This window comes from Anopheles moucheti, chromosome 2 (genome assembly GCF_943734755.1).
Source record: "Anopheles moucheti chromosome 2, idAnoMoucSN_F20_07, whole genome shotgun sequence".
Classification (NCBI taxonomy): Eukaryota; Metazoa; Arthropoda; class Insecta; order Diptera; family Culicidae; genus Anopheles; species Anopheles moucheti.
In genome coordinates, this window is record NC_069140.1 from 47,629,332 (window position 1) to 47,652,189 (window position 22,858).

Below are 22,858 nucleotides of genomic sequence, written 5' to 3' on the forward strand. Positions count from 1 at the left end.
TGATCAAACAAGTTCCCCAACTTCTAACTTTAGAGATCGAATGGCTTTATTACTACCCACGGTAATCACTACCAGACCATTCTTTATTTACAAACGTTTATTAAGGCCATGTAAACAAACAGTACGGACAGATTATAGGCAGAGGGCGTACCGTGGGCGTATTGATGCAACCTTGCTAAACTTTACCATGGCTTCATCTTACATTACGACGATGCTAAAAAAAGAGTTGCGTTTACCCGGCCAAGGAAACGCAAAGGACCTATTTCACACCTTCCGCAAAGCCTACGCCGTGTGCATGTAAGGTGTTGCGTGGAACTAACGCACAAGACCGGCAAGCACGGTTGAGTTCATCCTGCCGGCGTAAGGTTATTCAAACAGTGTGCACCCTCCATTCTGCCTTTACGCGCCAACCGAAGTACGCCCCCGACTTTGACTAATGAAGGTCTCGGAGTGCACACACTGCTCTTCGTCCACACCCTAGCACCGCTCCAAAGGTGGCCCGGTGGTACCGGTCTGATGTAACACAACAGAAACGGGACCTCCATTACTTCCAATTACACCATACCATGCCGCCGATTTCCTGCCCGGGTGACAATCGTCAAGGTGTATCCGTACGATTTTGTTCACAACACACAACGGTGTAGGCAGGTATCGATTTTCCCACCCAGCCACGGCAGAAGACTCTCCGCGGGTGGTCTGATACGCCTTATAAGACGGCAGAGAGTAGACGCTTATCAGGACAGCGTGTCTATCAGACGCGATTCCCTGTGGGTTACGAGTAGCAGCAGGGGAATACTCAGTAAATGATGTTTATACTTTAATTTCATTACTCCTTTGTGTATTTCACGATCCACTACATCCCATCCGAAAGGAACGCAGCCCCAGCTGGTAGACGACATCGTCTGATCATCCATTAAAGCACCTTGGGTACCACAGAGAAACCCGTTTTTCATGCTTACTACACCAGACACAATGTTTGATGACCATTTCTGATAACTTTAAATCATATGGGGCAAGAAATACACCTACACCAGACACAATGTTTGATGACCATTTCTGATAACTTTAAATCATATGGGGCAAGAAATACACCTTTCGGTTGGTTTGAAAACAATAATAAAAGGCACATTCAACCGTACCACGACCAAACCACCACCCTACCAGCCGACATTACTACCCACGCTTAATGGCTTTATTACTACCCACGGTAATCACTACCAGACCATTCTTTATTTACAAACGTTTATTAAGGCCATGTAAACAAACAGTACGGACAGATTATAGGCAGAGGGCGTACCGTGGGCGTATTGATGCAACCTTGCTAAACTTTACCATGGCTTCATCTTACATTACGACGATGCTAAAAAAAGAGTTGCGTTTACCCGGCCAAGGAAACGCAAAGGACCTATTTCACACCTTCCGCAAAGCCTACGCCGTGTGCATGTAAGGTGTTGCGTGGAACTAACGCACAAGACCGGCAAGCACGGTTGAGTTCATCCTGCCGGCGTAAGGTTATTCAAACAGTGTGCACCCTCCATTCTGCCTTTACGCGCCAACCGAAGTACGCCCCCGACTTTGACTAATGAAGGTCTCGGAGTGCACACACTGCTCTTCGTCCACACCCTAGCACCGCTCCAAAGGTGGCCCGGTGGTACCGGTCTGATGTAACACAACAGAAACGGGACCTCCATTACTTCCAATTACACCATACCATGCCGCCGATTTCCTGCCCGGGTGACAATCGTCAAGGTGTATCCGTACGATTTTGTTCACAACACACAACGGTGTAGGCAGGTATCGATTTTCCCACCCAGCCACGGCAGAAGACTCTCCGCGGGTGGTCTGATACGCCTTATAAGACGGCAGAGAGTAGACGCTTATCAGGACAGCGTGTCTATCAGACGCGATTCCCTGTGGGTTACGAGTAGCAGCAGGGGAATACTCAGTAAATGATGTTTATACTTTAATTTCATTACTCCTTTGTGTATTTCACGATCCACTACATCCCATCCGAAAGGAACGCAGCCCCAGCTGGTAGACGACATCGTCTGATCATCCATTAAAGCACCTTGGGTACCACAGAGAAACCCGTTTTTCATGCTTACTACACCAGACACAATGTTTGATGACCATTTCTGATAACTTTAAATCATATGGGGCAAGAAATACACCTACACCAGACACAATGTTTGATGACCATTTCTGATAACTTTAAATCATATGGGGCAAGAAATACACCTTTCGGTTGGTTTGAAAACAATAATAAAAGGCACATTCAACCGTACCACGACCAAACCACCACCCTACCAGCCGACAGGCCTGCCGTGAGTCAAGCAAAAAGGAGGCAACAACACCACTGCCGGCCATAGGCAGTCAGCAATCAAATCATTTTAGCAAACCCACACCCGGTAACCGGCACTTACCCATCAGACGGGCCGTACCGTGTGCCGTACCGTCGTTCGTCTAGGGCCGATGTGCGTGCCGATACTACATAAATTACGTGCAACGACAACGATTACTACCAAAGAGTTTCGCTCCGTTTATTGGAGCTTTCATTTTTGCGCAAAAATGATATCATTTACCTAGAGCGAAACGAAAGGCAAAAAAACAAAACATAATGCAGACGGATGATGATTCATTCGTGGTTCGGTGGAAAGGGACTGTGCAAAAAAATAAAAAGCAAGGACCACATCCGCAGGAAATAAAAGCGACCCAAACACGGAAACCTCGGATGTCAGGCGAAGGACGAACGGCACACCACGGGCTATAACACAAGATTAACTATAACGCCCGTTCCGTTTTGCAAAAGGCTCTGCTCGTCCAGCTTTGGGTGGCAGGGATCTTAGCGAAAGCGCAAGACAGAAGGCCTGGCGCGTTCGTGTTTTTCTTTTTCTCATATCAGCACACGCGAATCAAATTGCTGCAAGCTCCGCAAGGAAATGTTAATTGCTACCGCTTCATTAGCAAATCGTGTACCGCCCGGTACGGTTTTGTTTTTTCATTATGCGACACTGTTTGTTTTGTGTTTCTCTTTTCTTTCCTTTTTTTTAATTCCTTCATCATCAGAAAACAGTGGAGGAAATCATGAGTTTATCTGCAGGGAAATAAACGAAACATTACTGTTCGTGTGACACACTTTTGTGTAGCATCTTGACACTATCATCTCAAACAAATGAGAAAACAAATTGAAAGTAACTACAAAAAAGGTAGTTTAAAATGCTGTTTTTTAATATTTCTTTTTTTTATGTAGTTTCATCTACAAACATTTGTTTGAAACTAAAAAAAAAAAATAAATAAAATAAAAATAATCAATTCAACCATAGTTGAAATAATTAAAAAAATAGTTAACTTAAAAGAAATGATAACTAAAATAACGTGAAATTAACTAATTAATAATAAATAATTTAATGTGTGTGGAAAAATTTAACCAATAATAAAAAAAATAATTTCACTAAATTTGGTGCATCTGATTCAGACTAATGAATGAATCTGAATCTCTTTTCAATTCAATGACAAAACGTATTGAATCTTTAGTGAATTAGAAAAGACGATAGCTTAAAACAATTAAACTCAAACTTTAAAATTATAATTATGATTTTCTTAAACGAAAATAGGATGGCCCGGTGGTGTATTGGTAGCGGCGACGGTTTTCACACAACAGGACCGGACGCTTCCCGGATTTAAAATCCCATCCGGACCACGGATTCCCATCCGCACGGAGGATTAATTATTAGGGTGCGGTTAAATAAAGTGAAAGAATGCCAGAAATGGCATGGCCCAGACCTCTTGAGGTGCCAATAAAAAAGGAAATAAATACTAAAAAAGAACAATTCAGCAGAATTCGTCTTGGAATAAACATTTCGATAGTCCGTGATAGTCCTCAAGGATCACATCTAAGATCTGTATAAATCTTTTCAGAATCGGCTCATGATTCGAATGATTATTTGCTAGAAGTCTTTTTGCTATGGCTAATGGCTATTCACCAAAGGCTCATACGAATGGATCTACTCTAAAAAAATCATGCTGCATATTTATTTCTAAAGATCGAAATAATCGCACAACTGTGAAGGATGGATGGAATCGATTACGTGTACCGGCAAATCCTGCTCCATCCATTCATTATTTATCCATTTCAATGCAATTAAAATGCATTCATAGAAAGCGAGAGAATAGCAGCGAGAACAGGATTTAAAATTCAATTAAAAGCCAGAGATGCTACATACTGCTGGGAATTGGTTCATATTTTCATCAGCATGTGGTATTCATTCATTCGTCTAAAACGGAAGCTCGGCCCAATTTACCACCACCGGGGAAAGATATTGATTGATTTTGGATAACGCTATTGAATGCTCCATTGGTCACTGGTCTCGATACGACCTAGAATTAATGGGTGGAATTGTTACTCCACTCCCAAAAACGTTCCTTTCAACAATGGAATCGATTATACACTCATTCACCGGCGCAAACACTCACCTTGTCTGGGAAGCCTGACTCGATCTTGGGGCTGTTGTCGTTCCATCCCGTGATTCCTAGAAAGAATTTCATAATTGATACAGTCTGCCTCTAGTTGTGTGTTGGTGGATGTTTTGTTGATGTGGTTGTTGTTATGACGCGAGCAAAGCGCCGGGGTGTGCTGTTGTTGTTACTGCTTTGCCGTTTGCTGCGCGTCTTCAAAGGAAGCTGTTTTGCGCCATACTAGGGAGGACTACTACTGGTGCCGCTCCCCGCGATCTGTTTATTTTGTTTCTTTAACTTGTGCTTCTTTTCTTTTTTAGTTTGGTTCCACTTTTGGATCCATCTACTGCTAGGAAGGCACGATCACACAACAAACCAAGGACTGGCGTCTAAAAATCATACGCATACGAGACGATTGCTTCAAACCTCATGCTACACAAAATGCACAAAAAAAAAACAACACAAAACCGACACGACATGCTGATCTCTCGACTCTGTTACGCCCGGTTTGTCTACGATACTGTTGTAACGACGCGGACAGTGATCTGGTCCGGTTTTAGCAAGCAATCACAAGCTACGTCCGTAGCAAACGATGGACTAAGCAGCGGTACACTGTTGGCGGTACTGCTGATCTCTACGCACTACTACTAATTAAACGACTACCCCTCTACAATACACACATGGTGCGCCGATTGGCGCGTAGACGATGATGGCGTTAGCGCAGATAAATGCGACGTACGATGACAAAATGTTTAATCACACATACACATACACACACACGCAATCAAACCCACGCAAGCAGGCAGCATACAAAACATAGCCAAACAGTTCGTACAGCAAACAAGAAGGAGAAAAAAAACTACACCCAATCTACATCTAAAACTGTGCACTTATCACGCTTAAGTTTCCGTCAAAACGCTCATATGTGGGCGAACGCTACTGCGGGGGGTGGCCTTTATCAGGGATCCGTCCCAAACACCGTACCATTCATTCCGCTGTCCGGCGGCAGGCTCGTCCGACGATCGTTACTAACTGTTGACGTTCGTGTTTGGCAACGGCATAAACAACCAAACTATCATCGGGCGTTGGACGGAACTGGAGCCGGGTTTTGCGCACAGTAACAAATGGCTGGTTTGATTATTTACAGCGATGAGCAATCGAAATGGCACACGGGACGTTCCCACCTTATATCAACACTCGCATCCGATGGAATAATTCCTTTCTCTTCGTTACTATTTCTGCAGCACGGAAAACTATAACTGCGCACTGCAAGATGCATCCACGAACAAAGCAGGAAATCCCTCCTTTCATTCGTCAGAATAATCCGAAAGCTGATAAACAAACAGTGCCCCCGCACCAGATTTGCCAGATGGACAGGCCAAATCCCTCACACGATCCGTTCCCGTCGCTTATACACTTTCAACCTCACACTCACTGGGGCGGAGTGAGTTGTTAAAATTCTTCACGATCACTGTTTTAAATTTCCTTCAGTTGCCGCAGAGCGCAACGGCGAAATGACGCAAGATTTTTATTTACACCCTGTCCCACAAAGCGGCCTCGACACGATACGAGCCGCACACATGGCGTTCTGGCTTGGCACGATCACAAGATCACAAACACGCGTCAACATCACTGACGAAACGGGGGGCGCGAAATGTGTGCTATCAAAATATCGTCCCGTACAATTGGAAGATCACGGCAAACCCAACAAATTCGGGTGCTTCACAATAACACACTCTGCTGCGTTGCGTCGGAGTCGCGGCCCGCCCGTCAAACGGTTGCAAGCGGACTAAGGGCCAACACACGACGCTGACCAAGCGACGGTCCCAACGGCGCGCTCTCCGGGCTGCGATGGACACGGAAACTGTCGTGTCTCGACTGTACTCACCATCACTAGCGCGCGCCACTGCACCGGGGCCGACTGCGGGTGCCACGGTCGGTAGCAAACCCGATTGCGGTGTGATATCGATGCGCTCCGATACACGGGGTGTGTTGGTGTGTCGGCACACACCGCATGACAACACGCAGCCCCTGACCCTGACCGCAACCCCGTGCGCCCGGTCGGAAGCACTGTTTTGTCGCCGGTTTCGAAACCACAATTTCGACTGCACTCCAGTGGCGGCCCGGGTATATGCGAGACACCGGTCCGGGGCGCCGCTTGACTTGCCTACTAATCGACTACTAATTACCATATGACCCTCAATCCACGCTTGGGCGCTTTCACGATTCACCCGCTCTTTCGCACGTTGCGCCTTTCGCTAAGGGCGCCGAAGATGGTGAAATAAAATAGTCATGAATATTGCATCGCACATTATCAGCGCCCAGTAAAGTGGAGTAAATGGTGTATTAGCAGCTGAAGTAGGGTTTTGTGGCTGGTCAAAGGTTTCACCGTTGGGAAGGTAGGCTTTTTTCCCGAACTCGCAATGCTAGTGATCGGAGCACCTGTCTGCTTGTGGGCTGTGCAATGGGAAAACAAACGTTTTGTGGAAATGTGTGTTTGTACTTTATCACTTTTAGATCAATCGATATTCGATCGCTTCCAGCGTTACAACGGATCACAGTAGCGCTACAATTGGTCATTCTTACAATACAAATTATGATATTTGTATATCCAAACCACCAAAATATTCTTCCACTCGGCATAACTTTAGTTGAAGATCAGCATTTTCGAAAAAATGGAACAATTTTTTGTTGCATATTTTTTAATCCCAAACTGCTCGGGAATATTTAAGAATAATGACAAATCAATGTCATTCAAAGGAGCCTACACGACTCAAAGGCTCGGTGATCATACGAGGTTGGCCTCGAAATGTGTTGCAATTCAGTATTTAGAATTAATCTGTCAGACTATCTGTCTATGGGGCAGATCATCCGGGATAAGTTAGAAAGCTTAAGCTTTCAGTCTAAAAAAATCTGTCAAATAATTCAGGAGCCGGACTGTATCATTCTGAATAGATTCGTAAAGGACATAGCATTTTGCCATACAGAATGACATAAGGGATCATTCTTGCGGAACCACAATTAGAGAAAAATCGATTAAGGTTTAGAAAGTTAACTTTAAATTCAATTCACTTGAAACAAATTGTATGTCTGATTGTCAAAAAAATTAAAATCTGGTTCAATATAATCGAATCTTTTTTTCCTAGGCTTAACTTGGTTCGTCATTTGTATGGGGAGCTGTCTTAAGCTGAAAACGCTCAAGTTCAATAAGCTTGGAAACGTAAAAATGCATACAAAAAACTGGCTTTGAGTATAATTCTTGCAAATATTTGGCTCATCGATCATTAAATAATAAGCATATTTCAGTATTATTGTTAAATTAATTAATTCCGATCATATTTGACGAATAAAGATTCGTATCCTCGTATCGTAAGATTCGTAATCGTATCCTCTAAAGAGAGGATACACCGCAAACTCAGATATTGTTTTACCACGCGATCTGTCATACCATCGCTATAGGTTATTGTATGTTTTATTTTTAGTTTATATATTTCCGCTTCCGTGTACATTTTTTTCATAATTAATGACCAATTTTTTTAATGTATATCACCAATCTAAATATTGGTATTCCACAAAACATGGTTACATCACGGACTTAAGTACGTCAAAGTTTGAATCGTGTAAGTTTAAATAATCATTTGTGCTAATGTAATGTAACAAAATGACTTGGCAATGGTAGTGGCATATTGAATTCCAGAAAACCTTGACCAACACGCACTGCTGAACGCTCCCAAACTGCCAACACATGTCAATGCATGTGTGTCGGAAGTCGGCTTAAGTCGGCAGCGCACACGTAGAAATATTATTAAACGATGTAAACACACTTTCGCGCCAGTATCCAACCAAAAAACAACCCCCCCTGAAAACCCGTGTGAAACCATTCGAAACGGTACCGTGGATGGGTTTTGGTATAATGTGATCGGTATAAATCACACACAGCGTGGCGAATATTTTAACGTTTACACGTATTTGTGTAGGAAGTAACTGATTGAAAATAAAACCGACAAGATAAGCGGCCTTATTTTTTCCAAAAACAAATGTTAATTCGTAAACATCGAGTAGGAATATGTCTTATAGTTCAACAACTTTAACCCAACAACTTTTAAAGAGATTTTGATACTACGCATCATGCTTTGCGACTAGCTTTAACAAATAACTATCCGTCTATTACATGCCCTTACGTCAACAGTGTGGATGTAGCACACGTGTCCCCCTGCTTCTTACCCTATATGATCACCTGCATGGAACAAAGTAGAGAAAATAATACTTGCCACCCGCTAACCCGCTCACTTATCGAGATATCAAAGGTGAAGGAAGGGTGCTCTACCGTCCGATGGTGATTACAGTGCATTAACTTACACCTCACAATCAGTAAATGACAGCCTATCTTAATACCAGCGCAGAGGACACACAGACACGCACTCAGATATCTGGAACGCTTGCCAGTGACACACTACCCCGTATCGGGGGAGACCTTCACCTCACCCACATCACAGGCAAGGTCATCATCATCATCATCGACGTCATACAATTACGCGCTCTAGGTGCAGCCGGGTGTCACATACAGCAGGGTAGGTGTGATACAACAACAGATCCTACGAGTGAAATCATTCTAAGGACAGAAGAGAGAGAGAGAGTGAATGCAAGAAAGGGCTAAGGCCAGGCAAAGCTAAGGAGTGCAAAAAGTATATCATCTTGCCACCTGGTACCCACGTGCGAGCATCGCGCCAATAGAGGGTGCGGTACGCTTAGAGGGAAATATTTTAAAATTTCACGTACCGTACGCGGTCATACGACTCGAGCTTAGACAGCGCCAATTGTAGTACCGATGGATGAGGCCTAACAAAGTAGGGAAGCAATGGAAACAAGATCAGGAACAATCAAATTTCTTTGCAATACACAGCGAACACAGGAAGCGAATGATAGAGAGCGACTCCACAGATGGATATTAGCGGAACGAGTTCCCACCAACTTCCGTCCACGGACACCTGGCAATGTGGAACACAATCGATGCTGTCCTTCAAGGATCTCAACATGTTAACGATTTAGCAATAACAGCTGGATGTGATTTGTGATTTCCCACCGACAATAGTGGACCTTGTCAGCGCTGGACACAGTGCTTTGCCCTTCGCCGGAAGAAAAGGGGTTTGTGAGAAATTAACACCCATCACCTTACGGTTTCAATTATCACATTCATTAAGTGGTTGAAAACGAAATGGAATTGTTTGTTTGTGTTGAAGTGTAAAATTTCAATTTCTAAGACTAAAACAAACAAAAAAAAAAACATACGACAGGCGCCAATTGAACAGAAGTTGGTAGGGTTAGAAATTTAGTCTCAAAATATTTAGAATGTTTTCATTCCATCCAAAACTCAAAATTTTAATCTCCTCTTATTCGAAAAAAGCTCCGAATGCTTCCGAATGTGTCTTACGCGTTGTCGGTTCTCGAATCTCGAATAGCCGTCAAATCTTCTACGTTCGCAGATTGATTCAACCACGTTCTTAATCTGTGTCTAATCGTGGCTAATCCTACTGTTAGCTCAACCGTAAACCAAAGGCATGGTTCACATGTTTCTGAACTTAGCGTTAATCGATCAACCGCACACTTTTGTCGATATCAACCATATCCATCGCAAACCGGTCACCGGACATGGGATATTGCGGCCGTTATTTTTGGAAACAGATAACGGCAACAAAGACCAATTCCAAACGGGGATTAAACTGATGATGTCCAACGTCATGCTATGGTGCATAGCATGCACACACATGCTTAACACTTAACTTAGCAGCACGATACTTGTAGAAGCAAAAGCAACGATGACTAGGATCTTCTCTAGTGTCGCATTATCTTGCAGCTGCGTTATGCAAAAGCATCACCATAGCAACACCGCTGCTACTGCCATTCCTCTGCCGACACTGTATCAAGATGGGTAAACAGTAGATAAAACATCAGGTAAGCACCTGCATTATTGAAGAGTTCATTTTGCTTCATCGGGGCTGCCCTATTTATAAACGTTTCTGCTAATGTTGCCGGCCGAAGCTCTTCATGGTCATCCTTCACATGATGCTGAGAACGTGCCTTAGAAAGCGATCTATTGCTTACAGGGTGAAAGTCAGGGATGGGGGATGATATAAACGTTTCTCTTGACATTGAATTAAGCTTGCTTCAGTGCAAATGAGGGCGATTTGTTTAGGTTTCACACATAAAAGGTGGTACGAATCACAAGCTTGAACTATCAGACAACTAAAACAGATCTATCTGTCATTTCATTTTTTTGTCAGTTTTATGAAAAAATTATTAAACCACGCACAGGGCGTTTCGTTCTTTTTTACACCATCCAGTTCAAAATGTCCCCATAAAACTGAACTTAAGCTGTCTTCCTTTGGGAGCGTCTTCCACTAAGAACGAAACTAATTTCCCTAATGTGGGCCCCGGTACCAAGCAGCCCCAAAGCTAAACGTCAGGTTAGCCACGGTCATCCCTATCAATTCGTTCGAAAAATATACTCGTTACACACACCACGCTTCAAGTGTCTCCCAGTGCCCGGTGTAGAAGGCGCGACTTCCTTCGCTAACGATGTCCGTCCGCGGTTCGCACCCCGGGGCGGTTTAAATATTTGAATACATTTAAATTATTCAGTCACGCTACACTTGCACCCGAGGTTAGTGTGTCGCTCGAGCTGTCCGTTGTGCCACAGTGTCAACGGTTTTGGAGAAAGTCCTTCAGTTCCCTACGTTCGATTGCGTATCATTGAGCGCACAAGGATGATACATCCGTTGTGTACGCAGCAAGAAAAAAAGCTCCATCTACACACATGCCGTGTTCTACTTTACCGTAGCCCGTAGCAAGATAGCGTGGACCTGTCTGGCCATTGCAATTGTTGCTGCAGTGCCCGCCAATGGACAAGTTTGCTTTTATTTGCATTTGTGATTTGCTTGTTTAAGTAGACACTTTGCAAGTTTGTCTTGTTCGCTGCCGCACCAACCGGGAAAAGATTTCAAGCGATAACAAGCGAAATATAACATAACGGCAGAACTTTTAATACTGAACGTGGCCATTGCAGAGGGAGGGAGGGATTTGTAGGCATTATTTGATATCCCAAACTTTAGCCAATGTTTGGCGAGAACGTCTTGGAACTTTATCCAATGCAGTGTGTTGAGAAATATAAAATAAATTTCATAGCATCAACTCTGCCGCAGCCATAGCAAAAGATTGTTGCGAGCGGTTAAGAAATTCAACACTCATCCTTTGCCTTAAGCGAACGAAACAGTGTTCAAAAGTTTTCCCATACTTTGCTCATTCCTCACGGCACATCCTTTCATTGCCGTTTGCATTTTATCGCACCAAACAAAAAAACTTACCATACTCAGTCATTCATAGCAAATGGGCCTCAAGCCTCTTCCTACTTTTTTTGTAGGTCAAAACATTTTCAAAAGAAAATATCAATTCATAACAGTGTGCCGAACTCAACAAATCCGTATTTCATATATAAGACGGCTGTAAGACAACGTATCTTCACAATTTGGCTTATGGGGTAGAGAAAAGTGTTGCATTGGTCACGGAAGCCAAATTCCGTATCTACTACTTAAATCATAAAATGAACGATACTTAGAATGAATCATGTAACGGGTACTACTAGAGCCTTTGGTGCACTATCGGGGGCATTCCAGTGGTATCTGACTTATCAGCGCGATCTAGCCATCTTAACATAAGAGCAGACCTACCCTGCCTCATCCGAACTTGTGAAATGCCCAAAGGGCATGACAGTATGGCATCAGCCTTGTGACACAATCAAACCTATCGAATCCAATGCGGTGCAGTCTTTGCGCAGATGATAAAGCACCATTACTCCATTATCCATCAAAAATAAATTTCTTAAAATGTCGAATAAATTAAAGAAATAACAATATTTTTAGTAAAATTATTTCATTATCGCACAGAACTATTGGTACAACTAACATCACTTTTACATAGTTGTGTGTATTGAAAAAGTGTTTTTACTGCTGTTACTGTACAAGTTATGGTGGTGATGACTCGAGATGTTTAATACGAATGATAAAATAAATACACATTTATCATAGCGACCTACTAACAATCACACAAAATCGACCACAATTGTGGTATGTAATATGATCAAAGTTAAACATGTCCACCTGTCTTCCTTATCATGCTTTGATTTGACTGGAACTGCAAGTTGACAGGGTGCCATGATAAGGTAGTCGTGATTTTTACTATCACTTCTTGGCGGCTCACCCAATTCTTGACCGCTCGTGTGCGTATCAACACAATCGTGCCAATTAATTTGACAGTGAGTTGATTTCTGAATAGAAAAATTACTGTCTTCGGCGGGATAGAATCTATCGATACATCAGTCCTATGGAAGGAACTTAAGAAAGAAATCACAAAACGGTGCGCACTTCACTACAACAGCTAAGGATATCATCATCAGCCGAAGGATTGACCTTATCAGCGTGCTTTGATTGAACAGATCCCCCCACAACCTCCCTTAAGGATCATTACCGCCATAAATGCAGGCGGCAACACCTAACGGTAAGGAACAATAAATCAATTTTGCTTTTGAAACATCCCCCGCTGGGGAGAGTTTTATCAACACTTGGCATACAAGCAAGACAAGCACGCCCATCAACTTGAGAACAAACGATAGACGCCATGGCAATGGACTCCGGCAGGCAAAGCACCAAGCACCATTGATTAGAGCGAAGATCTTATCGCGGTACCTAACGACAACGGCAGCCACAGCAATAATAATGATGATGATGATGATGAAGAAAAAAGTGCCTACAGAAGCTGTCTGTCTCACAGTGTTTTGGGGCCTTAACCCCCGTTCTCATCCACTTTCCGTTGACCAACTGCAAGTGAGTTGACCAATCAACGGCAAACAGCGGTGGAACAGATTATACCTTTTTCCAGGGGGGTTTTTCTTTCAACTTTAGCAACGTTCGAAACGAAATGGGTTCGATCCACGCGACTGATCATCGCTGTTGTGGCAGGTCGGTACAGTGCCCGGTACAAGCCACAGTCCACATACAGAGGTGTATGCCATGCCTGAGGACCGAACCGTATAAAGTGGCCCAGAACGGTTAACTTTGGTGTTCCGGGCGGGTCGTAAATTGCCTTTGAGTTTTATATCTTCATTACGGTTGATAGACTTCCGTTGGTAGAACCGTTTTAACGGAAAGATAAGTTAAACAATCAGCGGCATTCGCCGTGGGGAAGCGATTCAATGAAAGTTATTTTTATTGTTTTTTCATTAAGTTGAACGAAAATACATACAAATCTATATTTCTCTATATACTTTGTCCGTTCATATTGCATGTCAATATTATCTCTTGATTGCATTGTTTATGTTTGTTTTCAATTAAAAATGAAGAAATAATTAGAATTTAAATTCAATTGTTTAGAGAGAAAAAAACGATTAAAGAAAAGCAAAATCTTAAACCACATACAACAAATGACTCTCACGTATTTGATAGAAAAAATATCCTGAACGGTAAATAGAACACTCATAGCGAAAGGACCTCGGGATAGTAAAATATCTCCTTACAAAGCCACAACTCACACAGAATTACGGTCCTACCGTAAATCCCCGACGGTGGAAAGGAAAAACATTTCAATTCTGCAGAAATAACGTAACGTCCACGGTTGCATTGGAGCCTTGAATAACTCTCCCCAGGGAGTGTGTGTTTTTTTTACGGAGCACATTCGTACAGTCGTTCGCGAAAATAAAACCAAAACCTCTCGTGAACTGTGGGGACCTATGTCTACCGTACGTACGACACAGCATTAAGAAACGTGAACCACCAACCAAGCCCAGGGGTCGGTTTGGTTCGCTGGCTTTAAGGCCTATTAGAGGCGGCCCTTCGATTGCTTCGGTGACGATGATAAATAGAGCAGCCCACACTAATGACGAACTTATGTCAAGGCACCGCCGCTCATGACGTCATGAGCACGTCCGTCTTGTGGTCTTCAAACAGAGACGGCACCGCGTGGCATATGGCCGACACCGTAGTACCCTCCACAAGACAGCAGAAACAAGCAACCCCCGTCATGTAGGCCTCTCCATTTCGTTTCAAAAAAAAGCATTCATTCTGCTTCTTTCTTTCACAGCAGCGAGGGCTTCCATTTCCCTTACATAATGCCGGCATAAACAACGCAACGCACCAAGACGCTTGTGTCGCTAGGGTTCCTTCTCGGGGAGCCTTCTGGAATATTATTACTTCTTTCCATAAACCAACACACGCAACGAATCGGTCCCCCATCGATATGACGCAAGCCGGGTTCGGAGTGCTTATGCGTTTTTGTGGTGCGTGTGTGTGTGTTGTGTTGGGTTTTATGCAGCTTTTGCCATTTTGCCATCCCTTTTTGCTAGTGGTGTCGTGTTGTAAAAGCCGCACTATTCTGCCTGCCCTAAAACCATCCCTCGGGCCCATGAGCGCCAAGCTCAGCGCGCGGTCGATAGTAATTTGGAAAATGTTTATTTCCACCTACCACTGCCGTAGGAAGGAACACAGGGAAATTATTTGCACCAAACATGACTCATCGATAAATGTTAACCACACGCACTTAAAGATACAAATAAATAAACTAACTAAGTAATATATCCCCCCGACCAGGTAGGAGACGAATAAAAATTGCGAATTATATTTAACTTTTTTTACGGTCGCATTGAACTTTAAGACATCTATTTATATAGACATTGAAAAGGGTACAGAACTTGATTCTATAACGAGCGAAAAAAGTTAAGAATTTGCAGCAAAAAAAACACAATTATGATGTAATATCAACGCTCAAACCGACAAAAAAAAGTTCAAACCCAGTGAGCCCAACATCGCACACTAGAGCACAAGCCACTTAGCCAGACCTGGCAAAGCAACACGAAATTTAACAATTTCCATCTCAAACAGCAAAAGAAAAGGCACCACACTCACACACACACACAATGCGTTACCCATGCCCAACCAATTGAAGACCTTTTAAAAAAGGAAATTAAGAACATTTCCACGCCCGAATGATCGCCCGGGTGCCCGGGTGGATCATCATCATCATCATCATTTCACCGTAATTAAACAAAACTCACCACGTCTTTCGCACTTGGCTGTTCTCGGTGGTGGTTTCTGGTTCAGTTTCCTCCAAAGCCACGGAAGCGTAAGCGCAGTGGAAGTACGGTTGTAAACTGGCACACGAATAATACCAAAAAAGCTCACCTACACTGAGAGTGCAAGGAAAAAGCGGAGGAGATTGTGTGAATCGTCCCATTTAGCATAATCGCTCGTTGGTTTTGATGTGAAGCTTTTTATTAAACAATTTGCTTTACATCTTTTCTGGTAAGTTTGGAAGACTTATCGGTGTAAGACAATTTACACTTTCAATGTTAACCGCGAGCGATAGTTAACCAATCAATTGGTCTCAACATATCGCAAAAAATATGCGTGGCAAAGCAATATATTGATATTGATATTTCTATATTGATTATTAAAAATACGAAAAGCACAACAAAATTTCTCAATCCAAGCACCAAAAAACGACTAAACGATTAGGATGACATCACCAAAGGCTAAAAAAAGGTTTGTACGAAAAGAAAAGCACGATGAAGATATATTCCTTCAAGCTTCTTTTATATGTTTTATGTTTTTTCTAATGTAAGTAGTAATTTTAAGCCATTTCTAGAACTTTCTTGTTGAAATGGCATGTGTAGGGATAGATGGCGAGTCTTTTAACCTTTCTCAAGCTTTTGCAAGATGATTTCGAATTTGGGCATGGCATTGAAAACCCGAAATTATTAAAAGTTCCACGTCCGTCGCAACATCGTTCTAGTACATTTTTGAAAAGTATCATCAAATTATTTTCAAAGAAATTCTAGAATTCAAAATGGATTGTGATCAACCGTTACAACCGCCCACAAATTCCCAGATAGTTGAATAGATACATGTATAGATTTATGCAAGAAATTATGTTATAAAGTGATGATGCACATTTGACTTTAATAAGTAATTCACTACAAAAAATATCACTATGGAAGAATGAACACAGTGCTACATTTAAAATATGAAACGTTACTTAAAACATACAAAAATTAACACAATCAAAAACAAATATGTTACGGTACAAGTAAATGAGTTAAAGTTAAAGGTTAAACAAACACTACGTCCATGTGGAAAATAATAAATTACAAACGTTTTAAATACGACAGCAGATAAATGTAATTGGAAACATATAACACAGCAATGTGACACATATTAATGTTTAAACTTCACCACACAAACCACACACATACACAAACACATATAGATTAGAAAAAAGTAAAACAACATACACCACAGCAGAACAAGTAGTAAAACGTTTGAAAACAAAACAACAACCGAGCGTCCGAGATGCCGACCAGAAACCGGCAGATCGCATACAGAACAGAAACACCAGAGCACATACAGCACACCACGCACGGGAGCCGAACGGGGTTGGGGTGACAAATAAAGCTAGCCAAACCGATCTACCGGTTGTGTTAGTTGTAGCGGGAGCAGTTTGGTAGGAAAATTCGTTCAATTCACCTGGCGAGGACGGTCCCGGGCTAGGGCCGGCACTGTCGTTCGATGGAAGCTTGGGCAGAAGCATCTGCAGCGAGGTACGGCGGTTTTTCTTCTCCTCGGTCTTGACGTCTGTGGCAACGATAGCAAACGGTAGGGAAACACGTGTAACAACCGATTGAACGACACCGGAACACAACCGTTGAACGGGAGTATACGAAGACCGTAAAGAAAGTGGGGGAAAAAAAAGAAATAAAACCAAACATAAGACGAATGATGAGTAAAGTATATATATAAATACATGTGGCGTCCTGCAGGTGACGACAGTAAATGGAGCAAATGGAGAGAATACAAAACTGTGCGAAAACGCTATAAATAAAACCCTTTTCCGGAAGAAGAACATTTATAAATAAAAGTATGATGAACATAGAGAGTCCAGCATAGCAAACTGAACCCCTTGTTTGGATTGAACAGATACTGAAACAATTTTCTTTGTTCTACAAATTTTTAAAGGTGGTGAAGGTGGTTTAATTTGTTCATTATGGTTTCAGAAATGGAAAATTATATTAAGAAGTGAAAAATATAGAACATTGTAAGAAGTACTTCTACAACAAGAAGAATTCCACAGAAACTCTAAAATAATTGTTAGAAACTCTCTAAATTGTTCAAAGTACGATTATAGATCTTGAGGTTTATGTAAACTGAAGTTGAGAAGTTTAAAATTGATATGTTTTAGGTTTTTATCGGGTTTATACCCATCGGGATTTTATTCTGTGAAAATGCAATTGCAATAGATATTTGTTTCCATTCACAAAAAGGACATCAGTAATAACAGCATTCACCGGTTTTCGGGGTTAACTCCTTGTAATTGAATCGAAAAATTTGAAATCAATTGTTTATTAAAAAAGATTCAGAAAGAGTGAAAAATTCTAGATCTACCACGGCACATTCTAAATCAATTTGTATGTAATCCAAAACTGGATCGCGAAAACCCCTGTAAAAAAAAGGGGAAGTAAGAGAGGTCAAGATCTCCAAGGTTTTAGTGCTACAAAAGAAGAAAAATTGTTGTATCTCTGGAACTTCAATCACATCTAGAACGAATAAAAAAAACCCAATTTACCATTCCGTTCTTGGTGGCTATTTTTGTAGGGAATTAATTGTCTCATAAGTTAAGATACTGTTTTTAAAACAAAATTGTTTATGTAGAAATACATTACAAACGAATCTTTTCATCGATCGTTCATCGATCTCCTATTTTCATTTTTTCCTAAATACGTGAAGCATTTGTTGATCCACGAACTGCAGGAAATAGGGTTACGTTATACAAAAACTTTGACGTTGGTAGTAAGGTAATAGAGAACATATAGACAATTTCCCAGTCTGACATGCTACTTCGGACGAATATAACATATTCATCATCTTCATATACATTCAGCAAAACCGCTCTGCGCGTCATCTCCAACTGTCTCTAGCACAAAATAGCAACAGCATTCAAGCACACTTCTCGGGTCACTAATTAGCGTGCCCCGTGTCATTTCGCGGCTCCGATGACAGCGGCAGCTTCCTTGCCACATTGCACATTGCACAGTCCTTTCCCGCTGTCAAATCCTTTTCTGCGCTTGCAAAACCTACGGCCAGATGATGAACAGAAATGCCACAAACCCCCTTTTTATCATGTGCACAACGGCCGGTTCGTTAACGTTGGCGGCGTAGTCGTATTACCACCTGGAGAAGGTTAGGCAAAACGCAAAGAAGGGGGTAAACGGGAACCACGGGAACCGGAGACGCCTCGGAGACAGCGAAAAACAATTTGAATTCATGAATAATAAATCTTGAAAATAACAAAACACACGTCAAAACCAGCGGCCAAAACGAATGCCAAGCGCAACGGCAAAACGTTCACTAAGTCACGTTCTCGGTGCAATAAATAGGTACGTATACTAGTGGCCTGCAGGCATAGGAGTGATGGTATGACTGTAACGACCGACTGTAGCGTTGTCATAAAGTTTTGGGCAGTAAAATATAACTCAGCCTGCAAACAGGTAGCGCAGTGTGTGATACCTTCAGTTAGAAAGCTCAAATCTTCAGACGGTATCTGTTAAACAATCGAGCAAATATCGAACGTTGAATTTCAAACTGGGTATTTTTCATGCAATAGGATTTGTTTGGCTCTGCTCGAATCTTTGGTTCTTCGCGTCAAAAAAATATTTATAAAAAATACCACGCAACAAAGAGCCATTGAGCAATTGAGTAAAGCTGATTAATATTCTCTGAATGAATCATCCTCTATCCCGATAATTCACGAATCATCCAAGATTTCAGATTAATAACGTACAAAGAGCTTGTTCCAACACTGCCCTCAGGATTCATAACTCCTTTGAGAGTTGAATCCTGATTTAAATGACTTCTCGCTAAAGTCTGATATGAATGACTCTTTTCGAAATATTCATCAAGCATTAACATTATAACACTAATTACTTTTTGCAAAACAATTTATAAACAATTTGCTTTCATTACCACAATGCGGAAAACGTGACCTTACTTGAATAAATCAAACGATCCAAAATGCTTTGTTTTCTCATTTGTAGTGCCCGAAATTTCGAAATTCCTCTTACAACAAATTCATGATTATTCACCGATTCAAGCATAACAAATTTTAGCAAAACAATCCATTAAACACATTAAAAACGTACACATACAACAGTCGAACAATTCTTACATCATCTCGACCGTTAGTCACGCTAGCAGAAGTAAAGGAATGTAATAAATTGCAACATCAGCACGGTACCATGCGCGCGCGTGTGTGATTAACAATTTTCCCCACACAAACGATGGAATCGATCAAACTCACAATCCCGTCTCCGGTGCTCAGCCTAAAGTTCCTTTGCTTCCTTTGCTGGAAATTTCAACCTATCACCGCAAGGTGTCAAAATCGGGAAAATGAAGAAACCGGGAAAGCCGGGCCGACATTCCACGACCACGAAGGAAAGCGACCACCTTAGACACTGCAGAGCACGACAGTAACATACCGTCGAATGGAGGGGCGCTCGAAGCGATGTACAAGTGAGGAAAGCAAGCTAAGGCACAAGCAAACAAATCTCAAAAGCTAGGACCAACCGCACCACGACGGCGCCAAAGTGTCACGCCGGTGGACAGTGCAAAATTGTCTCTTGACACGCGATTGAACCCGTGGGGGTTGCGGACCTTCCGGACGATGTATTGCGATTGTTGCAAATTGTAGCACCACAGCTTGCGTCAAAAGACTGGCGGGTAATGTAATGTTAGACGAGATTTTTTTGTAACTAGTCAGCTTGAGGTGATGGCTGCAGTTCAGCTACGTAAAGGACCGACTTTGCCAGTCGATAGCAAATGGAACAGTTTCACGCGATCGAATTCAAAAGGATGGTGGTACCTTCGTTATTTGTAACGCAGGCAAGTAAAAAATACAGCATGCAGATTTGTTAACATGTATAAAATGTTAATAGAACTGGACAAAAATGCTAGGATTTAATATAACTATTTCAAAACAATTCGAAAAAGGACTCTAGTAGGAGATAAAGGGAAGTATAAATATTGATTACTGAGCAGGTTTTAAACTACATTTCAGGGAAAAGCCGTCACAGAAATTTGTATTGCTTTTAGTTTAGATTTCTATTAAAGTAAAATAATGTTGTTGGGAGTAGCGTCGGATGGTTCAATAAAATATGAGACACTTTTTAAATCTCCTTACGCCGCGTGGTTTCGCACTCGCGTTAGTGTGTGCGTGTGCGTGCGCGCGATAAAAACTGTAGATAAAAACTTGTCTGCTTTTATTCTGTGATCCTTTCTCTTTGACTTATCTCTCGCTACTACCCGGGTTTGAGAAGCGTTCTCCCACATCAGCCCGATCGCCGTCAGCGGTACGTTGCCAGTGCCGTTTACTAGCTCTAATCCACTTCTCTCGCGGTCGTACGCAACACCCCTACCCGTAATTCTGGTAGAGTCCTATCGTCCAGTGTTACAATTAACTTCTATGACCGCTAAGTTACAAGTAGCGCGCTTAAACGTTCCGCTTTTTGTCCGTACCCATGCCTGCCGGCATCTTCCGTCTTTTGATACAATTATATCTTCTACTATCCCGCGAACCCACAACTTCCTGAACTTTCCCTCTACTACGTATACTAAATCACCTTTTTCTAGTGGTCTTGATTCGCCAAACCATTTTACGCGTTGATTTATCGTAGGAACGTATTCTTTAACCCATCGCTGCCAGATGGTCTCGGCGTACAGCTGCGATCGACGATAGGCGTCGCGCAAAGCCTCAGCGGGATGGGGGATTGGGGGAAGGAGGAACGGTTCGCCCGGTGAAACTCCTCTCAGGAAATTATTAGGACACAATCCATCCGATATCTCGTCAGCCATGTATGTCAAAGGACGCGAGTTAACCATGTCCTCTGCTTCGGCGATCGTGGTTAACAGCAGTTCGTCCGTCAATCGAGCACCTTCTTGGAGGACCAGCAACGCTGCTTTTACCGTCCTCACAAGTCGCTCCCAGGAGCCACCCATATGTGGTGTTCCCGGCGGGATGAATCGCCATGTTGTCCTCGCGTCCGTCAGTCTCTCGGCGCACTCGGCATCAATAGTCCGCAACCTTTCGATGATTTCTTTACTGGCTGCCTTCAGGTTGGTCCCATTATCTGAAAAGAACTCAGAAGGTGGTCCACGACGACAAACGAATCGTCGAATGGCCATAAGACACGATGACGCACTGAGATCAGAGGCAACCTCTAAATGTACGGCCCGGATTGCTAGACAAGTGAACAGCACGATCCACCTTTTCCGACGGCTACGTCCCACTACGACCTCAACCGGACCAAAATAATCCACTCCCACACTACTAAAGGGTCGCATGATACTGGGGACTCTCTCACTTGGTAACTGTGCCATTCTTGGAGTCGTAGGACGATTCCGGTTAACTTTACACCAAATGCAGCTACTGGAAACTCTCTGCACTGCAGCGTTGATGTTGGGTATAAAATACCGTTGCCGAAGATCGTTCTTTACTGCCTCCCGGAAGGCATGCCCGTGACTTTCGTGATACCATTGAATTAGTCTTTTAGTTACCTCGTGTTCTTTCGGCAATATAATCGGGAATCTGAGATTGAACGGTAGTGTGTCAGAGGTCATCGCTCTGCCTTCCATCCGAATGATTCCGTCTCCATCGATTAATGGTGTCAGCCGGTACAACACGCTGGACTTCTCAACCTGATGCCACTTATTTAAAGGTTGATCTTTGTTTCGATATAACACTTTCAGCTCGTCGCCATAAGCCTCTGCTTGAGCAACTCGTATCAGAATACATTCTGCTTTATGAAACTCTTCTTGCTTCAATGGAACTCTAACCACCTTCGTCTCGATTGGGATAATTTTCTTTTTCTGCTCCATCGTTGGTACCAATGTTTCTATTTCCAATTTGTTTCGCTTCTTTCTGCAATTGGATATGAATCTTAGCGCACAGGCAACTGTTCGAACTAACACGGTCCATTTGCTTATTCTTGACACATCAATAATTGGTTCTTGTATTTTCACGTCATGGAATAAATGGATTGCTCGAATTTCTTCGCTTACGTTCGCGCAAATTTGTGGTTGTTCTGGCCACGTCGATTCATCGCCGTATAAAAATTCGGGACCCCTTTGCCACATACTCTCACGATCAAAACACCATTCTTTGCTTGGTTTCGTTAGTTTGTCGGCCACATTTACATTTGACGGAACCCAACGCCAGTCAGTTACTTTGGTCAGGTCTAGAATTTCTCCGATGCGAAATGCGACGAACGGCTTATATCGATGCTGATCAGAACGGATCCACGACAACACTGTTC

General features: G+C 42.5%; 1 protein-coding gene across 3 annotated transcripts in view; it reads right to left on the reverse strand.

The window, feature by feature from the left end:
* Nucleotides 1-22,858, reverse strand: part of LOC128305326 (oxysterol-binding protein-related protein 8) — a 36,650-nt gene that overhangs the window by 5,053 nt on the left and 8,739 nt on the right. For 2 of the 3 annotated variants that reach the window (XM_053042724.1, XM_053042717.1), the window contains exons 3-4: nucleotides 17,022-17,129; nucleotides 4,474-4,529 (exon numbers count right to left, since the gene is read on the reverse strand). In XM_053042724.1, the coding sequence (XP_052898684.1) occupies nucleotides 4,474-4,529; nucleotides 17,022-17,129 (164 nt within the window). The remainder of the gene's footprint in view (nucleotides 1-4,473; nucleotides 4,530-17,021; nucleotides 17,130-22,858) is intronic. The other variant, XM_053042732.1, reaches the window with a different exon arrangement.